Here is a 21,119-nt window from a genome sequence, read left to right as displayed (position 1 = left end):
GATGCTCATTACACTAAAATAAATACATATTATTACACAAAATAATCCCTCAGACTGCAGGGATTAAAATATTAATTTCTTACATATGCAGATGAACAAAACTTCAGACCAAGGTGTTTATTTTGACAGCGTCCTTCAGGTAAAGAGGTGTGACCACCAGGACAGAACTTTCCAAAGCCTGAGGGTACACTCTCCTCGCTACCATCGCTGTGTTTGTCTTCAGTTTTTGCAGCGAGTGTTTACAAAAGGACCCGGTGACTAATCTTCATGTCTGAACAGCTAATCGGTGTATGGTGTGGTTAAGCTGTGCTAGGGTGTGGGTTTAATCTGCTTTACCCTGAGTCATTTTAAAGAAACAACTGGAGCCAAAGGGGGGGGGGGGGGGGGGGGGGGGGATATCACATTATATGCATATTCACAATATAGTGGAAATGCCCCTGGCTGCAAAACTGACCCACTAGAGCGTTTAAATTTAATGTAAATGCCCTGTCAGCTTACTGCTTGATTAGATTGTTTCTCTACTTGGTTTAAACATAATCTAATTATCTATTTAACATTATTTACTGCAGTATAATTATGTAAAATTAAGCCTACAATCCTTAACAGATCAAATCTCTGAGAGCAATGTTTACAAAACCTCTTGCACTTCTGAACTCTAAGAGTAATCAAATGTATCACACAGGATATTGGAGCACAGCAGTGCCATGAGGCACACAGACCGGTCAGCTGGTGGGCAACTAGCTTAAAGAGAAGGACGCACCTCATAATCCGCAGTAAGAGCTTCACCACAATACACCTTCACTAGCAAGGATGGAAAGGACGAAAGAGTGTACGAGCACATAAATACAAGTGTGCAACTGCTTACAGTAAGCATGTGCAAGTGTGTATTTCTAGCCAAGTCTCCAGCCTGCAGCTGAGGAGATAAGCAGCAACGATAATGCCAGCAGTAGGGGGCTCATTCTAAGAAGCGATGATAATGCCAGCAGCAGAGGACTAAGCGAATCAGCGTTTAAGGGGTTTGGCTCGTAAGCTATATCCAGTGCTACACCATTGCAGTTTAACAGTGAAAACTGATTTCACTGGGAGCCACTTCAACAATTTGGTTAGATCGTCCTACAAAGTTTAAAACATTTGGTGTTTTTAAGCTGACAGATGAGGGAGATGACTTTACCATCTGCACAGCCAATCACTCGCTGTTCTGATTAATCCTCACCCTTTAATGATAAAAGCCACAGAGAGTTGAGGCCAAGGAATAAAAACTAGGATTGCGGTTTTGGGAACTACAACACCAACTGGTAGCAGATGCAAAGGCTTAAGGCTGCAACTGGGAGTTGAAGAGCGAGCAAACCAAAGACTTTAGAAAAGAGCTGCCTTTTCCCCAATCTCTACTTTGTTATTTCTTCTGTTTTATCAAATGTCATAGCTGACACTCAGTTAACTGAATTCTTTCCTGCATGGTAACATTTGTTCATCGCAAAGCACTAACATTTAACAGACATTTTACTCTTCTTAGACTGATTTGGGATCGAGGCCCATCTCCACATCCAGGATTCAGCAGAAGTTTGGGCTAGGAGCAAATTATCGGTCTGCTTGACCGAGAGGTTTCAGTCGTTTGCAGTACAGAGCAGCTTTGGCACGAGGAGAGCACAGACCAACATAAATTATTTAACACACAACCATTCGAGAGTGCACAACGGTGCATGTAATCTTCAGGCATAAGTCATATTTATCAGTGTTAAAATTATCTGCACAGAAAGACTTTGCTTCTGTGCAGCACCCACTGTATTGCACTTAATACAATCAGACTCATCGGTTTTACCCAAATTTCTCACCCAGAGGAGGTGTGGTCATGGCTCCTCCTAGTGGTTAATGGGAGTCATTAGGACTTCTTTTATCAACATATTATCTTTACTCCAAGATATTATCTCAGAAAGGGAATTCAAATCCTCCCCATAGCCACTGAGGTGTGTGAAACAGCCATCTCAGGATACTTCACTGGCTGCTGCAAGACTTATCCTGGTTGTTGGGAGTTTTAGCACATAGAGTCCACAGAAAAGCAGATCTGCCTCTAATCTAATTTCACCCGTGATGCAAATCAGCTTACGTCCTTGAATCCTGGATCCAGAAATCTCACATCTCCTCTGGGCAGATTTACCAGTACTGTATTGTAGATAGAGCTGGCTCCATGTGCATCATCAGTACTACAGTTTAAGAGGAAAAAAAATCCAATCTACTGATCTGTCCCAGTTTCTCTGATCTGTTTAGAGTAAAAATAGATCAGACTGTTATTTTGTTGAATTTATAAACCTTTCAGAAGGAGTGTGGGTTTTCTTTACACCTTTAAATGTAGGTTATCTTATATAAAGGTGTTGTGAAGGGTGACAAACTGCAGCACAACCTTGAATCAGAAATTCTATTCACAGTTTATCAGCACATTTGCTCTTCTACAAGAGCACAGGACACTCCCCTCACTGCAGTGTATCAGATGAACCCACTGCAGACATGACATCTCTGAACTCCTGACAGTGCTGAAGAGGGAGACCATCAATATGTTGCAGCCACTGATTCACCAATACTGCAACTGAACCAATAACCCAGAGAGGCGACTGTTTGACCAGCTTTCTTTGCATCAGCACAGAGGCAGTCTGCTCCTCGTTCAGCTGAGCGTTTTTAAAGCCGGCTTGTCTTTCTCCCAGGGTTTTATTTGTAGACAATGATGCCACATTAGAATTGAACTGAGGAAACCTTCAGCAGGGGACAAGGGCAGAGTCACCTTTTTTTAAATTCACTAAAGAGAAAGCCTGCCCAAAGCTGCAATTTACAGATGTCTCAGAGCGAAAACAGAGTCCTTGAGCCAAGCATATCGACAGCCAATTTACACCAACAGGCCCGGCCTCATTTGTCACCCTAAAACGACAAATGCGGCATACTGATAAAAACTCTAGAAAGCATGTGCTCGTGTAATACCCTCTGACACGAGAAAGACAGGCAGCAACACAGAAGCATGAGTTCAGCAGACAAACATGCATTCCTCATAGACTGGCACCTTTCAATTACATCTCAAGAAGGCATCATTAAACCCAAGAAGTATGCTAGTCTGTTATAAAGTTTGTTATGTAGAAGCAGGATTAATGCAACTTGTAGCTTTCAGTGGTGTCAACAGCCATAATCCCACAGATGTGTAACCAGTAATGCATACATTTAAAAAACTTTTTTCAATTAGTTAAAAAAATAAAAATCTGTATTTTAGGATTTTTAAACGGTTGTGTTTACGATGTTTTGGTTTTTTTGGGCTGCATACTCTCACTAATGCTGTGATGGAAATACATATTAAAGCTGATAATTGGGGTTAATGTCAGTGGATACAGGGTCACTGCCTGGTCAAACTTTGTGATGCTTAATTGCCGGCCTGGCATCGTTGGAGTTTTTGTTTTTGTCCTTTTTTTGTGCGTTAGCAAGCAAATAAGCAGCTGAGAAATCACCAAACGTGTCATTTTAGACATTTTTGAATACTGAAAACATCCTAAACATTTAGGACTTTTTGAGAGTCTGCATAGTTAGTACTGCTAACATTATGCTGTGGACCTTGAACTATGGAGGCCTACATTTATGACATCTGCCCATATCCACTAACAGTGCTAAGCGCTCCTTCAGCTGTTCGACACTTAAATACATATCTCAGGAGTGCAATGACTGCTGACACTCTTAGTGGACGTGCACCGACTGGAACTGATGCTGAGGCTGTTGTGTTGGAGTACAACAACAAAGCGATGGAGAACAAACTTCCAATCTGGGAATTGAGGGTAAACACACATTCCTCTGGGGTATATCCAGTATAGGTGTTTGCTGTTGGGCTAATGTGTCTGCTGCTAGGCTAATCAGACTTCTATAGGGGTGTGTAGGTCACTCAGTAAACTTTCAGATGCCCTCTCTTGTGGTCTCCACGCTGTAGGAGATAGCACACCATGTTACTACCCGCCATGAGTCCTGCTGGTGCGACTGGCAAGCCATACATAAACATTACAGTACTGTGCAAAAGATCTTACACCTGCCATTTTTACATTATCCTATGAAAATGGCAAAGCGGATACACTGGTTTATTGAAACCTACAAATATACATGGAAATGTGATATATGTCAAAAACAGATTTTATACAGTTCCAACAACCTTAAGAGTCAGTATTTCATATGACCACCTTTATTCTTCAACACAACTTGAAGTCTGTTATGCAAGCGTTCCTGTAATTACTTTAAGCAGCTTTCAGGAATAGTTTTGCTGGCTTCTTGAAGGATATTCAAACCTATTCTTTGAATGCTGGCTCACTTTTGTTCAGTTCTTTGTAAACACGATCCCACAATGCTTCAGTAATGTTGTGGTCTGCGCTCTGAGGAGGCCAATCCATGACTGATAGTGTTTCCTGATAATGTGTTTTTCTAACCAGGTGTGCTTTTATTGCACTGGCAGTGTGTTTGAGTACACTGTTATGCTAAATAATGAAGGTCTTACCAGTCAGATGCTTTCTAGATGGGGTTTGATACACCATGCAGTACTCACTGTAACCCCCCCCCTCCCCGACCACCACATCCACACCATGTTAAGATATCCCAACAGTTCTTTAGGAATCACCTTGTCAGTGCAAAAATGCAATTTTATGTCTGTCAAACTGTTTTATCATTGGCATTTTTCATAGACTCAACTACAGAAACGGGGTTGTTTTTACAACAGGCTGCCAAAACATACAATTTAAAATTGGTTCTTTATTAAAGAACAAGTTATTTCTTATGTGTACCTATGGGTTAGGCACCTCGTATTCCTGAATGACTCATAGCACAGTGTTAAGCAGCTTTACAAACAAAAACCTCTCTCTCTAAATTCTTAGGACTGTACTGAATATGAGTGACAAGGCAGCCAACTTCCAAAGAAAAGTTCTTTAGGAAAAAACCTTCAGAAGGCCTGGAGCACTATTGCTCAACAACACTTAAAACAAAAACAAAAAAAACCCCATAAATGACAAGAACATCTGGCTGCTTGGAAACAAAATATAAATAAATTAAGCCTGACTCAAGTTTTTTGCACATTACTGTACATCAAAGAGTAATTTTGCAAAAAAGAAAAACCTCACCTACTTGGTTGACTCACACAATATATTAACATTTAATTTTGCTGCAATGGAACCGGAATTTTCCCACATAGGATCAATCAAACGCATCTCAACTTTGATGTCCAAGTGAACAGATAAGCAATCTCAAACTATATAACTGACTTAAAATGTATTTGTTTTCTCACAAAATAATGATAAACAATATGAACTGAAGGAGCTTCCATACCTCACAAAACATTATGCAAAAACAACAAGTTGCTTTGTGGCTTTTGGTCATACTAAAACTGCAACAGTGACACAAATTTCAGCTTTTAAAGTGCAAATATATTGGATTTGCTAATGCTATTTACAAACTAGCAACCACTTTTGTTTTAGCCTAAACAATGAGATATTACTTCCTAATAATCAAAAGAGCTTCCTTTAAAATGTAAGATAATGCTATATCATTATCGCATGAATAGACTACCAGCAAAGAGGCAGTTTTATATTCAGTGAAAGACTGAGAGCACAGTTCCAAGCTTCCTCACTTAAGAGTCTTTGTTCTATTATTGTGTGCTTTGAAGAGTAGCAGTCTCTCTGCAGAGTGGCTGTGTGACTGCATCCTGGATGCTATAAAAAGGCTACTCCTGCCCCGACACTGGAGAAAACAGAACAGTGCCGACAGTGAGCGGTGTTGCACTTAGTGGGTCTGCCTGTCTGTGTATGCACTTCAAGCTGAGGACTGTTACTTTTGAGATGTGAGAGCCAGGAACTAAAAATGCTTTCCATTCCCAAAAGGTTGCACCTTCCATGTGTCCTTGCTCACTGCAGTGATGGGAGGGCGTTTGGTCTGGGACATCAGTGGAAAAAACTAGGCGAGTTATGCCAGCAGTTCTACATATATGCGGCATGTGTGACGTAAACATTCATTCAAGGGCACAAACGAATGAGAAACCAAGACAGCAGCATGTACACATCAAACTTTTGACCGAGGTTACGTTCAGAGCAGAGTGTTCAATCAAGATGTGTGAGCAAACAATTAGGAGAAGCTCTTTGAGAATAAAATGCATTATAATGAATATGAGATCATGCAAACCTAATGGATATGCTATAGCCTCCATTACTTATAACCCCAGAAGTCTCATTAAGCAACCAGCTGAGAGGGCTTTGAGGAAGAAGGCGCGCCGACTCTCCATGACTCAAAAGAGAAAGATACTGAAGATCTGCAAGCAGATATCAACTTGAATACACTGCTTTGAAGCTGAAACACGGGTAGCACCTCCTCTGTTTTTTGTGGGGCCCAAACCCACATTGCCTTTTTTTTTTTTTTTAAATCATGAGTTACCTTATGTATTATCTGATCTTGAGGACAGACATGACAAAAACAGTATAACAAGAAAGGAATAGCCTTAAACCTTGATGTTTCCTCGGTGTCAACATATAATCACAGAAGGTCACTTAAATAATTGACACGTTTCCCATTAGATCAATCTGAGCAGTCATCTTGCTGAGCCTGTTGTAACAGTAGACAGAGGATAGAAGCGAGCATGTGAAACCCACTAGGTGCTGTAATGTGAGCCTGAGGTGGTTTCTATTGTGAGTTAATGGAGTGGAATTGTTAGTCAACCACTGGAGGCAAGAATCAGTGTTTCCAAACCGGGTATCACATAGAGGGGCCTTGGAGTAAACAAGTTAACCTCTGGGTATGACCCCTTGAATCGAGCACAGAAGACTCTTCCTCTCTTTAGGAACAGTACACCTCTTTTCGGATCATTTGGTGACATGCATCACATTCATACGCCCCAACAAAGTAATGACTTGGTGTGAAATCACGGCAATCTTGTTACCACTATTCAGTAAATAACTGACTTCTGTGTGCATACACAAACAATAGCGAAATTAACACACAGTAAAATGGATGAGGCATGGAAAGCTAATGTTGGATGGCATGGCTATTTCCGCTAACGCGTCGTTGTCAAATAGCATGGAGTCGATTAGCGAATCAGCAGAAAAGAAAAAAAAAACCAAATTAGATTTTATCTCCGCTTGTAGGTTGACAGCTACTTATTTCTCTTTACCTGAATGCTGCGTGAATATATTGATGCCTGGATCGGGCACATTGACTGGAGCTGTCCTGCCTGGCGGTGTCCCGGTGCTACTGCCGGGTTCCCGGGGTCTCCTCCCGACGCCGCTCCCCCGGTTCCCCTTCCCTTGGTGTGGTTGGGGCGCGTGGGGCTGTGGTGGCTGGAGCCCGGTCGATGTACCCTCACCGACTCGGCCAACCTGCTGTCCCATCCCGGTAGTTTGGCGTGAGGACGAAGCAAGCAAACCCCCCTGCGCGCGTCTGGTTCACATTCCCCCAAAGCTGGAGCGGCCTGGCCCGAATACTCTTCCTCAATCCCTTCCCCGCCGTTCTTTCAGTGGGCTAAAGTAAAACTAGCCCGTGTTAGCTCGCCTAGCTAGCCCGTTAGCTAACGTTAGCTGCTATCAGTGAAACCCACCCACCCTGCCTTTAACAATAAAATCCCAACCCCGGCGTGTGACAGCGACTGCCTCTAATTCCTTGCTCCGGGTGGCATCCGAGTAGTAATAAAAGACACCCGGTTGGCTATATTCGGTCAAATTGAAGCTAGTTAGAATCGTTTTGCCGTTGTGCGGCCGCTGCGCGCCCCCTCTGACGCCGCCATCTTTACCGCAGAATAGAAGATGTGTGTTGCACAAGGCGGGGGGTTCGCCTGGATCCACTATCCACTGTCAGCGTGATCCTCCACCTCCAACCTGGTCCCAACAGTTCCCCTGCACCCGCACCTACACCGCTGGAGGGGACATGTAGAAAAACTAAAAAGTTTAGAAGTTCTTCCCCACTTTTAAAAGAATGTGATTACCAAGTTTAATTAACATATGACTAAGATGATATAGTCGATGTACTCATCAATATTAAACGGATATATTTCCTTTATTAAAAAAATACAGCTCAAACATCTGAAGTCAATACACGTATAACAGCATACCTTTTCATATATTCTTCAGATTTCAAGAGGTTATTTAAACGTAGACACCTGTATTTGAAATTTAAACATGTAAATCAACACAATAAAGACATTATTTATTTTCCACATGGGCTATTACATACACTTGAATAAAATGTGTAAATAAAATACTTTCATTTTATTTAAATTCTTCAGTTTGTACATGATGCGCAAAGAATGAATCAAAACTTTGTCTACAATCCAAAGATAGACATGATTCATAAAAATGTCACGTGACACGATACCCATGTCGATTCAATGCCAGAAGACATAACAATGAACACAAACACCACAGTAAGTAGGAAAAGCTCTGGTCCCCGAAAATAAACCTCTTATGCAAATAAACAGGATTTATACAATTTGGCCTTTCACTGTAATAAATATTCTATTTATTCATAAAATCGTAAAGGGATGAAGCTGTGTGAAAGCTTCCTGAAAATGTCTGCGTTATCTGTGCATATTAACAACAGTTTGCTTGTGATTATATTTGATTATTTTGGAAAAGAAATCTGGAAATCTCTCGCTAAAATGTGCAGAGATTAAAAATAAACGCTTTAAAACAGTGCCACCTTGTGGTCACTTACTTTTTAGAAGAGCACATTCTATTGCTGGTTTAACTTTGTATGGCAGGCCTCATTCATACAAATAAACACAGTCATCATGCATTTCAATGTGTAACGACCGCTGATTCAAAATAATGCAAATAGTGCCTGAAACCCATTCAAAATTAAAAGCAGAAACCAAGTCTGACTAACCTGAAATGGCTTGAACAAAATGCATAACAGTGCACTTTAAATAACAATGTTTTAGCCCTTAGTGCTGATCAAGTGTCCTTCCAACCTCAGTGTTAAAACATTTTAGCAGCCAACTGCAAGTTTTACAGAAGTAGACATTTCTGAAATCACTGTGCAACACGGAACAAAACACATCACTTAACTATCCTCAGTGACAGTTATTGTATGTTCAAACCTGTTTAACTTAATCATTAATACATCCACCAGTCACACAATATTAGTAGATCCATAAAGCTCCGCTTTCACACTTTACATTCGGTGCATGATCAAAATTTTTAGATTATAACTACAATTTTATGTATAAATACAATTATTGCATGTCCTGCTTCCAACTTGTGTCTTGATACATGGAAATCAACAGAAAAACGGGAAATGTGGAGCTTAGGTGCGTTTAACTCTGCACAGGTCCACTTAGTGAGTGAAATGTCCCCACTGTTTTCCTCTTTAACTGACTGAAACATCAAGATTTTATACAAAACAGCAAACAGTGGCAGTCTTTTTCAAACTGACTCTTATTGGCACTGAAATAGATATCATTGATCCTGTGACACCGACTGTCCTTCAGTAGAGTAGCAACTGTAAACACTTGTTAAATATTAGACTTTACTGCATATGTGAATAATGTTTGTATTCAGCTGCTATGTCACTATTGCCACATTCATAATGGCACAAGGAGTGATTTCACAGTTTATCGAGGCAAAGGGGAATATGGAAACGTCAGAAGATTAAGGAACGAATAAAAATAAGAGTCCACGTGTTCCGTTGTGTGAACGATGATTTTGTTTTGGAGTTGATAACTTAAAACAAATAAGGCATCATTATAACTTTGCTGGCTTTTTTTTGGCAGAGACTTTTTCCATACATTCAAATAAACTATGAACCTTAAATAAAACAAAGTCCAGAAGTTGTGACAGTAGCAGACAGGCTGGTCTCATTTATACTGATCAGCAATAATCGTCGTCCCAGCAGCTCAGCTGTAGGTCACAGCCCATCAGAGTCTGTCATCAGGCCTCTCACAGCTCCAAGAGCGAGGCTTCAGTAGCTCAAAAAAGGAAGGCTGGAACAAAAATAACAATTAAAAGCTGAATTTGTGTCTACTCTCACTCTGAATAACTGAATTTCACTGCATCTTTGGAAAGAATATACATCATGTGGTTTTTATAAGCAGTACCTCCTTCAGGGGACAGTAGCGCTGGGCATACCACTCCTGAGAGTACAGACAGATAATGACTCCCTGACCCAGGAACAGGGACGTCCACATGATTATGTTCCAGATGGGGCCTTTCCTTTTGTCATGCAAAATGAAGTTGAACATCACTGTGAGAGGACAAAGAGAGAAGATAATGAAAAACTGACATACAGATTTAACTTGACTGGGTTTACGTGACCCAGACATGATACCACAATCATCTGATGCAGTACAACTCAAGTAATATCATTTTTATTAAAGGCGACAAAGTCTCTTACTTCCAAAGCACATGAAGAGGCAGAAGAGCACAGGGTAGAAGAAACCAAAGCAAATTGCAAGAATGTACTCATGAACCACTGCAGACACTGTAAACACGAACAGCATGGCGGCTGGTCGGCAGCGCTTCTGAGAGATCTGGAAACAGAGACATGAACACAAATGTTAAAAAAACAAAACGCACAATCCACTTTAAGTTTGAAAGTTTTTTAAAGTACAGCGTGTAAAGTTCTCACTGCTGGATGCCACTGGATTACAGACTGCAGTCTGAGTTTATATAAGCTCTGACGATTGCTGTTCGACAAACATGTTTTAGTCAGTCACTGGACTTTGTTAGTGAATAAACTCAGAATGCAATCCAACTGTTTAACAGAGGCAAAGTCAGATTTTTAGGACACTTTAGCTCAAGACTACCTGGCATAATGTCAACCTATAAATAGGGATGGGTATCGTTTAGGTTTTATCCGATAACGGTGCCAAATTTCATCAGATTCGAGGAGTTACCTCTTTTGCACAGCATCAGCTTAAAGCACTTGTTGCTGCTGAGTTTGCATCTTTTGCTGTGAAGTACAGCCAGACTTTTGACCGCTTCGCCTTGGGCATTTTTAATCTGTAGCTCTGCTCTAAAAGAACCTACGTACCTGGGCCCGCCTACTATCCTTGGAAAGGTAAAATGATTGGCTGGAATTCAAAGTGTGTTACATCTCAGGGAAAAAAAGCACCAAAATGTGCGCTGCTTTTCGGTCTGGTTACTACCGTTTATGTCGGTACCCATCCCTACCTATAAACAGCTGCTTGAGGTTTAGCCAGGATGAATATATGTGTAATCTGCTGACAATAAGAAATTTCACCAATAAACAAGCATGTTTATTCCCCGTTGTTTGACAATTTAAAAATATGCCGGTGGGTGGCGTCTCTTTCCTTCGCGCTTTTGTTTCTTTGGTGAAGGGAACGCCACAGATATGATGTCTGAAGGTGCGTACATGAATTTACATCCATGGCACACAAACGCCAGAGACTTTTATGCATGTGGCCATCCTCTAACCGCATATGTAAAACACGATTATTCAGAAGGGAGACGTCTTTCCCAACCATTGTATTCAAATACTGTGAGGGAACATGGCAGCTTCCACAAACCACAAATCCACCATTATGCACTTTTAATACATTAACTGACAGTTTATGAGAATGCATCAGTTTATTGGAAGACATAATTACACACTAATCCATGTATATTTATGAGTACAGTGTCCTTTCCATCTCTGCTAAATAAACTCAGTAAATTACTGACTCCACTTACATTAGCATTAATTTATTTCAGACATTTTTGAACAAGCTGCAAACTTATGAAGACTGCTGGTGCATTTTTACAATTGTGTGCTTTTACAGTCTCTGCTGCATCAACAGAAGAGCCACTTACCCACAGGAAGTCCCGGTAAACGTAGTAGTACAGCCAATCATGGACAACTACATTCCAAGTGCGATAGTAATTGGCAAAAGAGGTCGAATTCCACCAATCCTGTAACGTGTAGTCAAAATCACACGAGTCAAACACTGAGCACAAAGAAGATTTAGTCCAAATTTTAAAACGAGGGTAAAACAAGTACCTTGTAAAACATTCTGTCAGCAAACCGAAGCATCTCAGCAAAAGCATTGAGCCAACAGTGGAGGAAGGCAAAGAATCCCAGGAAGAGGACCAGCACCCCTGCCAAAAACACATGACTGGTCAACAAACAGCAATAACACATCTCTCGCCTTCAAATATGAGAAAAGATAAAATCAAAAATAAAACATGAGGTTTTCACAAAAGTTTGTTTCTAATCTTACCTGGTAAGATTGAGTTAAAGACACAGAGAACCATGGCTCGCAGATCAAACAGCTGCAGACTGATGCTGCGAAACTGAGGTATGCACAGCCGCACAAACACGTAATAGGCATAAAACAGACAGCCAAGTACCTGTGGAGTGGGAGTGGTCAAGAAAGTAAATGTAATTTAAAAGTAATGAGCTGCTTGGACATTTAAGTGAAGTTGCTATAAATGTGTCAGAGGTTGGTACCTGAAGTAATTTTGAGACCACGTAGCCCCACCGAATCACCGGATTCCTGTAGTAGGCAAGAAAGGAAAGGGGCTTTTACAGCTCTACTGTAAAACAAAACAAAAAAAGGGTTCTATATATGCTCCATGAGAGAGAACAAAACACAGTACCTGGGGTACTTGTCTCTGTAGATGAGTGTGGGTGCAAACAGGAAGTAGAGATACTGAGAAACCTGAGGGACCACTGGACCAGGGCCTGCAGATGACAGTGAAAATATATGAACACAAACAAACAAACAAAAAGCCATCAGAGAGGAAAGGTGAGCACACCGTCTGATAATAAATGTAAATGGAAACCTGGTTGTATTCAAAAAGTACCATTTTTTTCTTTACACCATGCGAGGACTCTTGGTACATTCTCCCTGACAAATGAGTGAGCTTTCATCATTAGACGCACCTTAAATAGATACAAATAAAATAGATACAAATCAAAGAAGCTACATTTCAAAGGGCAGCCTTATGCATGTCAAGATATATGCAAAGACTCTTCACAAATGTAAACTAAGCCATTCTGATCAGAAGAGAGACTAGACTCTTCATCTACCTGTTCCAGGATGATGATGAAGCAGGACGCAGGCGGGAAACTGTTGGTCACCACCGTATAGGTGGGCAGGAATCCTAGACCCAGAGCTTGGTAGAGCAGGAATAAAGTGCCAAACAGCAAAGAATACAACCTGAGATGGCTGTGGGAGCCAGAGTGGCTCTGTGCCCACAGGTAGAACAGGGTGTAGGGAATAAACAGCACAGACAAAAACATGCAGATCCACGTGCACACCACCAGAGGGAACTGCCCAAAGGCATAGACCAGCAGATCAAACTCCAACACCAGTCTAAGGCAGAAGGAGAGAAAGCAATCATCAGTAGTCTATCAACAAAAGCAACAGAAATAGACAGTCAAATAACACAGAATCAAAAGAGAAACGATTCATAGCAGGTTTATATTACCTGCCTTCATCAATGAAATCTACCACAAGTGTACTGAGGATAAAAAGAATGAGCAGGGCAATGAACATGTGGTAGATGGTCCTGATGTGGTTCACCTCAAACAGCTCACTGTGAGGAAAAACAAAAGACTAAGTGAGGAACTGTGAAGTCAACAAACCATCTTTCAACAGCACCGTCGCAAACACGAGTGATAAAGTATCCAGACTGCATCAACTTACTCTAGGAGGGATCTGCGGCTTACAAACAGCTTTCCCTCACCGTGAGGAGGACGAAAGTGCCTGCAGAAAAACACAGTGATGAGCTGTCGTCTTTTTAACACGAGAGTGGGAAGTAGAAGGGCATTAGCATCTGCTGTAACCAAACGCCAGATGCAGCTTTTCATTTGGTAGCATAGTAAGCTGCAGTACCTGAGTTTGCTCCGCTCCTTGTCTGACATTGGAGGTGAAAATACAGCAGGTACCGGTGCGGGCTCCAGGCTGGTCGATTCCTCAATAAGACTGTCCATAAAATCATTGACCTGCGTGTCAAACTGACGCATCAGGTCACTCTTCAAGTACTGGGCAACAGAAAAGGACACGGAAATTGTTATTAAGTTACAAAATATAGAAAGTCTGTGCCAATAATTATTTTCTTTCTGCATATGCAAAATTAGTTTCTCACCTTACAGCTACTTTTAACGACTGATTTTACATATTATAAATATGCCCTCACCAAGAGTGGATTTACTGCACCGTTGACTGCATCTTAAATTCAAACCCAAGTTTGTGCACAAAAGCAACAGCTCTGCGTTATCATTATGACACATTCAGTGCCTTTTATCGCTGCATTTTAAACACACAGCAAGTGTGAAAAACATTAGAGACATAGCTTGCAGTGTTGTCCAGCGTCTAAGTGTGCGATGTTCTTATTCAACCTTTAAGAGGTCTGAATTGATCAGAATACTTGCTCAAGCATTTCAGGGGGGGGATCAGATGATGGTGGTCATTCTAGCAAGGATTCACATTTGCATGGTTTAAATGATGAATGTAACAGAAGACATCAAATAAATAACCGCAGGGATGTCCTGGCCCAGGTTAATGACCAGAAATACATCAGCTGCAAGAAATCCACTATTGCTCACATTTCCTTAGTACACTTTTAAGTAAGCAATTTTAAAAAAGCCCCCCCCCCCAAAAAAAAGACATGATGTTGAGTCATTTCTTAAAGAAACGACTAACCTCTGCTTTCTTTTTCAGTTGTAGTTTTTTGCTGATGACGTGTTCCACTTCAATCCTCCCTGAAATTGAATGAGACACACATATGTAAAAAAAAAACAACAACCCCAAAACATATGTGTAATCTTCTTATTTTAAAATGTAGTTCTGATTTTTGGGCACAGCAATTAGCAATAGTGTCAATTAAATCAATCATGTCATCTGTACAAAACTTTCCTATCACTATCAGTAATAATATCTGTATTTTGACACTGAAAATGGCAGTAAAATAAATAAAACGGTATAATGTGGGTTTGGTTACTGTGTTGTAAAATGCTACAGTCTGTGACATAGCAGAAGTTACATCATACAAGTCTTCAGTCTCCAATCCAAAGTTGCAAAATCCAAAGGGAGACACACCTATGACAACATGCAACAAGTACAATCACATGTCCTGTGGCCGGAAAGCTAAGCAAATGCAATTAATTGTGGTCAAGGTTACTGTAGGTCATTAGGCTTTACAGCTGTCTGATGATGAATAGGTTTGTTTACTTTAACTGAGGTCAGGCACACAAATGACTTTAAGCACAGTAGCTTTCCACCCATCACGCAAGAAAAAGTCAACAATATAGCTGACGTTGTCACAAAGACGTGCATTGTATTATCATGCTTTGTGTTTAGCTCTTTCGTAGAAGCATACAAAGAACTAATATAGTCCCGAGGTAGGTGTCAGACCAGTATTTCATTTCTCACCTTTACATTTTGTCTTTACTGGATCATCATGACTAACTTGGGCGTCATTTGCCCGGGTTAACCAGAGATCACGATGATTGCTTAAGAGGAACTAATCCCACATGAAACTTTCAGTTAGTCATACGTTTGACCCAAGAGGGGAAATTTACTGAAACGATGATTTTTGAGCTGTTGAGTCAACAGATTCACTGTATCAGAGGTCACTGCCCTCTCGGCTGGCCCCACTAATGAGGGAGTTGAGATTTTCTCACCATTGCTGGTGATGTGGTTGTCTTCACTGCTTTGCTGTCCTTTCCCCGGACTGAGCTCCCCATCCAAAGAGCTTTTCAAGTCAGGGAAGGTAGGCATCGTGGGAATGGCTCGGCTGCGGAGCCGGAGAATAGCGTCATCCTCGCTCTCCATCCTACGGAAGCAAATAGGTTAATCATTAAAACAAGGGAAAGAACCGGCGGCAGCTCTTGAACAAACGAGACAAGCCCTGAGAACACACAAGGAAGACAAGCTAGCACATCACTGCTGTGCCACCTAACATCGATGCTGATATTGACTGACAATACAAACCCAGTGGGCAAACACATCACTCTCACATGACACGGACACGCAGCTAGCACATGAGTTAGCTCCCGTCCAGCTGGCATCAAGCCTCAATGAGACAGGCAGCGGCTAATTCATGGAGCTCGCTGAACTAAATCGCTACCTGGGTTAATATCATACACCGCTAGCACTAACTCTGATACTAAATCTGCCTGTTGACGCTCGCGAATATTGTTAGCATGCAATACAAGCTTTACTAAAGCTAGTCAAACCAGCCAACTTGATGTTTTATCGTCCGCTCCTGCGGGACGGGTTGACCGACACTGACAGAAATGTAAAATTGCGGGCAGCACAATTTCCTGAATACCTACTCGTTTCAACCGCCAGGTCCTCTCTTCTCAAGCCTCTCTCTCTGACGTTAATGAGAGCGAACCCAGATGTGAAACTCCTCTAATCACCACAACCCGAGCAGCTGCTCACCTTCCCCATTCTATAAACACTACAGAAGATGAGCAGCACCCACGATTCTGATTGGTCGAAAGTCTCTCCTCCTTTTGACGTCACCGACGCTAAACTGCTGACCAGCGCGGTCAGACTCAAACGTCACCCGCTTCGTAAGAAATATTATTTAAAAAAAAACAAACAAAACGGTTATATTTGTAATGATTAACAAATAGATAAAACATAAATGGAGCGATGTATTCCTGCTGCAAGCTGAAATAATTTGTCTCGCAGTTTAATTAGATTCAAAATAAAAATCTTATTATAATAGATTATAATGTGTCTTTTCCCGAACTCCTCTTACACGCGTTAATCATTCTTTAACCAGTGGTGTGCTACACTGTAAAGTACATAAATACACAGCAAGTATTACTGATACATTCAGCCTATAAAGACAGTTTATGTAGGGGAGAACATGTCATGAATTATGAGATGAATGTCATTAATATGGGGAATGTTTGAGGTATATTTTTATATATCAAAAAAACAAGAAACCAAACCCCGATTCATTTACCACAATTTAGTGTGCTGCATCCTAAACTTAAAGGATAGAAACAAAGTATTGGTCCTAATGCACTAGTATCGATACCAATGCCAGCGCTGGTATCGTGGTAAATTGACTGATTTAGCGTTTTTCTGTTCTCGTGGAGCACTCAGTGTTAGGGTTCCTGGGTCGGTGACCCAGTGTTTTGTGTTTCTGGTTATTTGATTTTGTTATTTTATTATATTCTAGCTTTGCTTTACGGGTTTTTCTTAGTTAAGGTCCTCTGGGCGGGGTTTGGTTAGAGTTTTAGTGTTTTGGTTTTCTGTCTGTGTTCCTTTGTTGCTGTCTCCCCTGTCTGCTGTATTTCCACGTCCAGTCAGTGTCTGTGTCTGCCCTGGTCCCACGTCTCTGTTCCCTTTGTTTTAGTGCCTGCCTGTGAGTCTGTGTTATGTTTCCTGTTTTACTTTGGAAGTCCATGTCTGATGTTTATGTGTCTGGTTTTGCTTCCCCTGGTCTCGTTAGGCCTGATTTGCCCCAGCTGTGTTTCCCTCCTGTTATTCATTCCCTGATTGCTCCCTCTGTGTATTTAAGCCCTGTGTTTCTCTGTGTCCATGTCGCGATCTACCGTTTATTTTGCTGTGTGTTTTGCCAGTCCACCGGTGTTAGTTTATTTTGAGTTTTTTCCAGTTATGTTATGTTTGCGTTCAGCATTAAAGCTGTTTTGGTTTAGGTTTGTCTCTGGAGTCTGCATCTTGGTCCGCACACAGCCACCACCTAACACTCAGAGGGCTTTATACAACATGCCGCATTCACCCATTCATATCTTCTATGCTTCAAAGCTAACATTCACACACATTTAGTATCTTGCCCAAGGATACTAAATGTGTGGCATGCTGGGGGAGCCAGGGATTGAACCACTAACCTTCCAATCAGTAGATAATATTTGGATCCACCCACCTGTAGACAAAACTCATTATATGGATCATATATATAAACTGCCCGGGGTAGCAGGATTATAAAATTAACCATCGGGATTTCTTTTTCTAACACTCAAATCCTTAAAAAAAATTATGTGTGGTAGCTGATCTCAGAACAAACGGCGACATTACCTGTACGATGCTGTCTGTAAATACATTTAGCAGCTACTTTTAGTGCAGTGGCATTCCCGGGGTCACTGGGATGTGCTGTCATGCATAGCTGTAAATAAGTGTTCATCAAACAGTGACGATAATTGTAGGTCTGACTGATTGTATTGTCTTAAACAACGAATATGTAGCTTGCAAAGAAGAAGAAGAAATATATGTATTTGTTATTTATTTCTTTGGTGTTTCTGAACAGCTGTTCTTGCTGCCTGGCTGTATAGGTCTGCTGTTATATAATGAACATGAAAAGAACTTAACTTAATAGACATGTTATTGGTCTTTTTTGTTTTTTTCATTTTAAAGTCAGCAAGTACAACAAGCCTTCAATGATGCCATCCATAAAATGACTTAAAAATATATATACTTCAGCCTTTGAAGATGACCATATCCTAACACACTAGAGGTGTGGCAGTCTTTGTGTGGGACAATGCAGGTTAAAGCTCTGGCATTGATCATTTGAAAGTCAAATATACTGTATTGTATTTCAGTGCAGTTTTCCTAACTTATAAATACACTAACAAATGAAGAGAAATTGTAAGCTAAAGCTTGTTTTTATTGTAAAATGTAACCTAATCTGTTCCCTTTGTCCTTCCCTTCCATTTGCCAACAAGCCAAACCTGTAGCTGTCTGGTAATCACCAGGTTTCATTAGTGAAAAAACAATTCTGTGAATTAAAATAAAATATGAATATAGGAAACAACTCTAGTTTTAGTATTGATCAATTTGGTAAGTATTGCCCGATGAGGTTTTTGATGGATGTGTTAATTGAGACTTTGGATGTCTACAGGACTGTGAATCACCTGCTTTCAAAAAGTTCTGTTTTTATTTTAATAGCAACTGATTTTCCTAAATCTGGCCTCTAATATTTGCCCTAAATACAGTAATACAAAGAAATATTATTAGTAATTCTAACAGTCTTAAAACGTAAACTAAAACTAAACATTTTCAAACAATAAACAATACAATGAAACAAGAAAACCTATGTTTGTTGAATTAAAAAGAAATTGTCAAAACAAAATAAAAACTGATCAAAAAACAAAAACTATACAAATTCTGACAGTGGATAAGAATGCGGTGCAGTCTAACATAAAGTGAGACGTCTGGTCACTCATCCACCTTTTCAAGTCATGTTTGTTGGTATTTTGCTTTAATGGTTCTTATTTCTCTCCAGAAATACAAAATATCCACACAGTAAACCCACCACACCTTTCGTTATGTACCATGAATCAAAACATATTTCTAGGAAGAATAGGCTGTTTTTTAGGAGAAACGTTTACAATCAGACAGAAGCATGGTTTATCAGTATGTTACTTTTACTATTTTTATGCTACATGTTTTTCTTTTTTATCACACTCCACATCTTTACACTAAGTTCACAAGCCTAAACAAGCAAAGATATGCTAAGTTATAAAGACATTTCATGGGAAATATTCACAAGATTTTGTTTTGTAAATTACTGCCCCATTCATTTAAAAGACAGTTTTGGAGCCCGTGTGCAAGTTAAACGCGTTTTTGATGGAGCGCCTCTAAGTAGAGCGTGACATGCTGTCAAACCTTCATATAACTGGTCTCATGAGCCTACTGTGGCAAAACGGTTAATTTCAAAGAGACAACAAGACATTCACTGTATCAGACATCATAAGGATGGTGCATATAACCATGGAGCTTCCTGTGGTCTGTGATTAAGTCAGTCCAAAGGCTCAAGAATGAATTAGGACACTGAGAATGGAAGAATTTCCCCAACAGGCTTGTTATAAAAGACATGTTGTGTCTCTCTATGGTGAACCCAGCCAGAGTCAGCTGCCATACTCCAGCCACTCTTTCTTCTCCCAAGAATATTAAAATTTGTTGACATCACTGCACTCGGATGGTTGAGAAGATGCAAACCTGTTCACAAACCAGTGCTTCTACAATACTGGGAACGTAGGAATGTGGCACTAGGCCTAGAAAACATCAACAAGTTTTTACTTTGTAACTATTTGAGGATTACCCCTTACTGTGTGATGTGCGCAGGCTCAGTACAAACAAAACAACGGGCTCTGTTTCATTCAGAGCCGTTGTTTTATTTTGATAGTGCGGGACGACATTCCCCTGAGTTGAGGACAAAGTAAAAAACGAAGACTTTTAGTGTAAATACAAAGTTATAAGTCAAACTGAACTGAACATTTGATGCTACATTTTCATAACAAAAATGTTTCATATGTCAAAAATCTAACAATTTTACAATTGAATAAATATACAGCAAAATACAAAACTGAGCACTTTTATTTCATTATTCATTTCAAATGTACATATTTTATATTATTCCAGCTTTCTGGATGATAGGAAGCTGGAATAATAGTCTTTTTTCCCACCTTGGCTCATGTGGTGACTCATATGATCAGTATTGGGTTAGCAACCTTCAGGACTTACTCCACACAGGACACCCACCACTGGGGTTTATTTCCTGGGAGTCTCCACCAGTTGCTTTAAGAACCGAAAAAGCGTATTGGATGTGATGTGAAACGTCTTCACAATCCTAAAGACGTCCAGCTGCCTTCTTTCTTGAGCTCTTGAGACTTTCATCGCACACAGACACACCGGTCACAAGAAGCAGACGGGTCCCAATGCCACAGAGATCTCAGAGACAAGCTTGGAGACACTGCTCGTCTCTACACCCAGATGTCTGACAGGAAGTAATTCCATATCTCCTTGAACCCTGACAAACAGCTCCAGCTGGAGAAGCAGCAGACAAAAAGCAAACACAAGGAGATATGTTCAGTTTGTTCTTCCTGGATTCATAACTAATTCCAGAGACTAGACCCTTGTGCATGGCGAGGGAAATGATTTTTAGCAGCTGTATGACATCTCTGAGCAATCTCAAGTCTAATATTGTTTTATTAAATCTCCTTTATTCCCATAACTATAAAACGTGTGCAATTTACCTTGTAAGGCTATCGTACAAAAGCTGAAATTAAAAAGTTCTCATAGTTCAGACAGTGTTTGATTTATTTGTACCGCCACATGACTTATTTATCTTTTGGAGACTGGTGTTTCCTTTCATAAATTTCCATCACAATAAAAGGACTCTGATCTGACACAAATGTGATGCATGGTTCCTGAA

The 21,119-nt window shown here is 40.5% G+C and overlaps 3 protein-coding genes across 10 annotated transcripts in view; all 3 read right to left on the bottom strand.

Annotated features, from left to right (window-relative positions):
* Positions 1-7,910, bottom strand: part of abl2 (c-abl oncogene 2, non-receptor tyrosine kinase) — a 28,962-nt gene extending 21,052 nt beyond the window's left edge. For 2 of the 3 annotated variants that reach the window (XM_082524853.1, XM_082524854.1), the window contains exon 1: positions 7,160-7,910. In XM_082524853.1, coding sequence (XP_082380979.1) covers positions 7,160-7,376 — 217 coding nt within the window. In that variant the 5' untranslated portion in view covers positions 7,377-7,910. The remainder of the gene's footprint in view (positions 1-7,159) is intronic. The other variant, XR_014274811.1, reaches the window with a different exon arrangement.
* A 108-nt stretch (positions 7,911-8,018) lies between these two features.
* On the bottom strand, positions 8,019-16,410 carry soat1 (sterol O-acyltransferase 1). The gene is given in 17 exon segments (XM_082524857.1): positions 8,019-9,919; positions 9,921-9,961; positions 10,076-10,221; positions 10,372-10,507; positions 11,790-11,888; positions 11,977-12,074; positions 12,197-12,326; positions 12,427-12,472; positions 12,576-12,660; positions 12,783-12,861; positions 13,009-13,294; positions 13,410-13,517; positions 13,628-13,687; positions 13,817-13,965; positions 14,627-14,685; positions 15,607-15,758; positions 16,261-16,410. Coding segments are annotated over 16 exon segments (1,707 nt in total). The 5' UTR covers position 15,758; positions 16,261-16,410; the 3' UTR covers positions 8,019-9,885.
* A 2,736-nt stretch (positions 16,411-19,146) lies between these two features.
* The window catches only part of LOC309700557 (uncharacterized protein), a 36,303-nt gene continuing 34,330 nt past the window's right edge, over positions 19,147-21,119 (bottom strand). For all 6 annotated transcript variants that reach the window (XM_082524156.1, XM_082524159.1, XM_082524158.1 and 3 more), the window contains one exon: positions 19,147-20,731. In XM_082524156.1, coding sequence (XP_082380282.1) covers positions 20,600-20,731 — 132 coding nt within the window. In that variant the 3' untranslated portion in view covers positions 19,147-20,599. The remainder of the gene's footprint in view (positions 20,732-21,119) is intronic.

The sequence above is a fragment of the Aulonocara stuartgranti genome, assembly GCF_965226115.1.
Source record: "Aulonocara stuartgranti genome assembly, chromosome: 23".
NCBI lineage: Eukaryota > Metazoa > Chordata > Actinopteri > Cichliformes > Cichlidae > Aulonocara > Aulonocara stuartgranti.
Note: the sequence above shows the minus strand (reverse complement) of the source record. Positions and strands in the feature narration are given on the sequence as shown.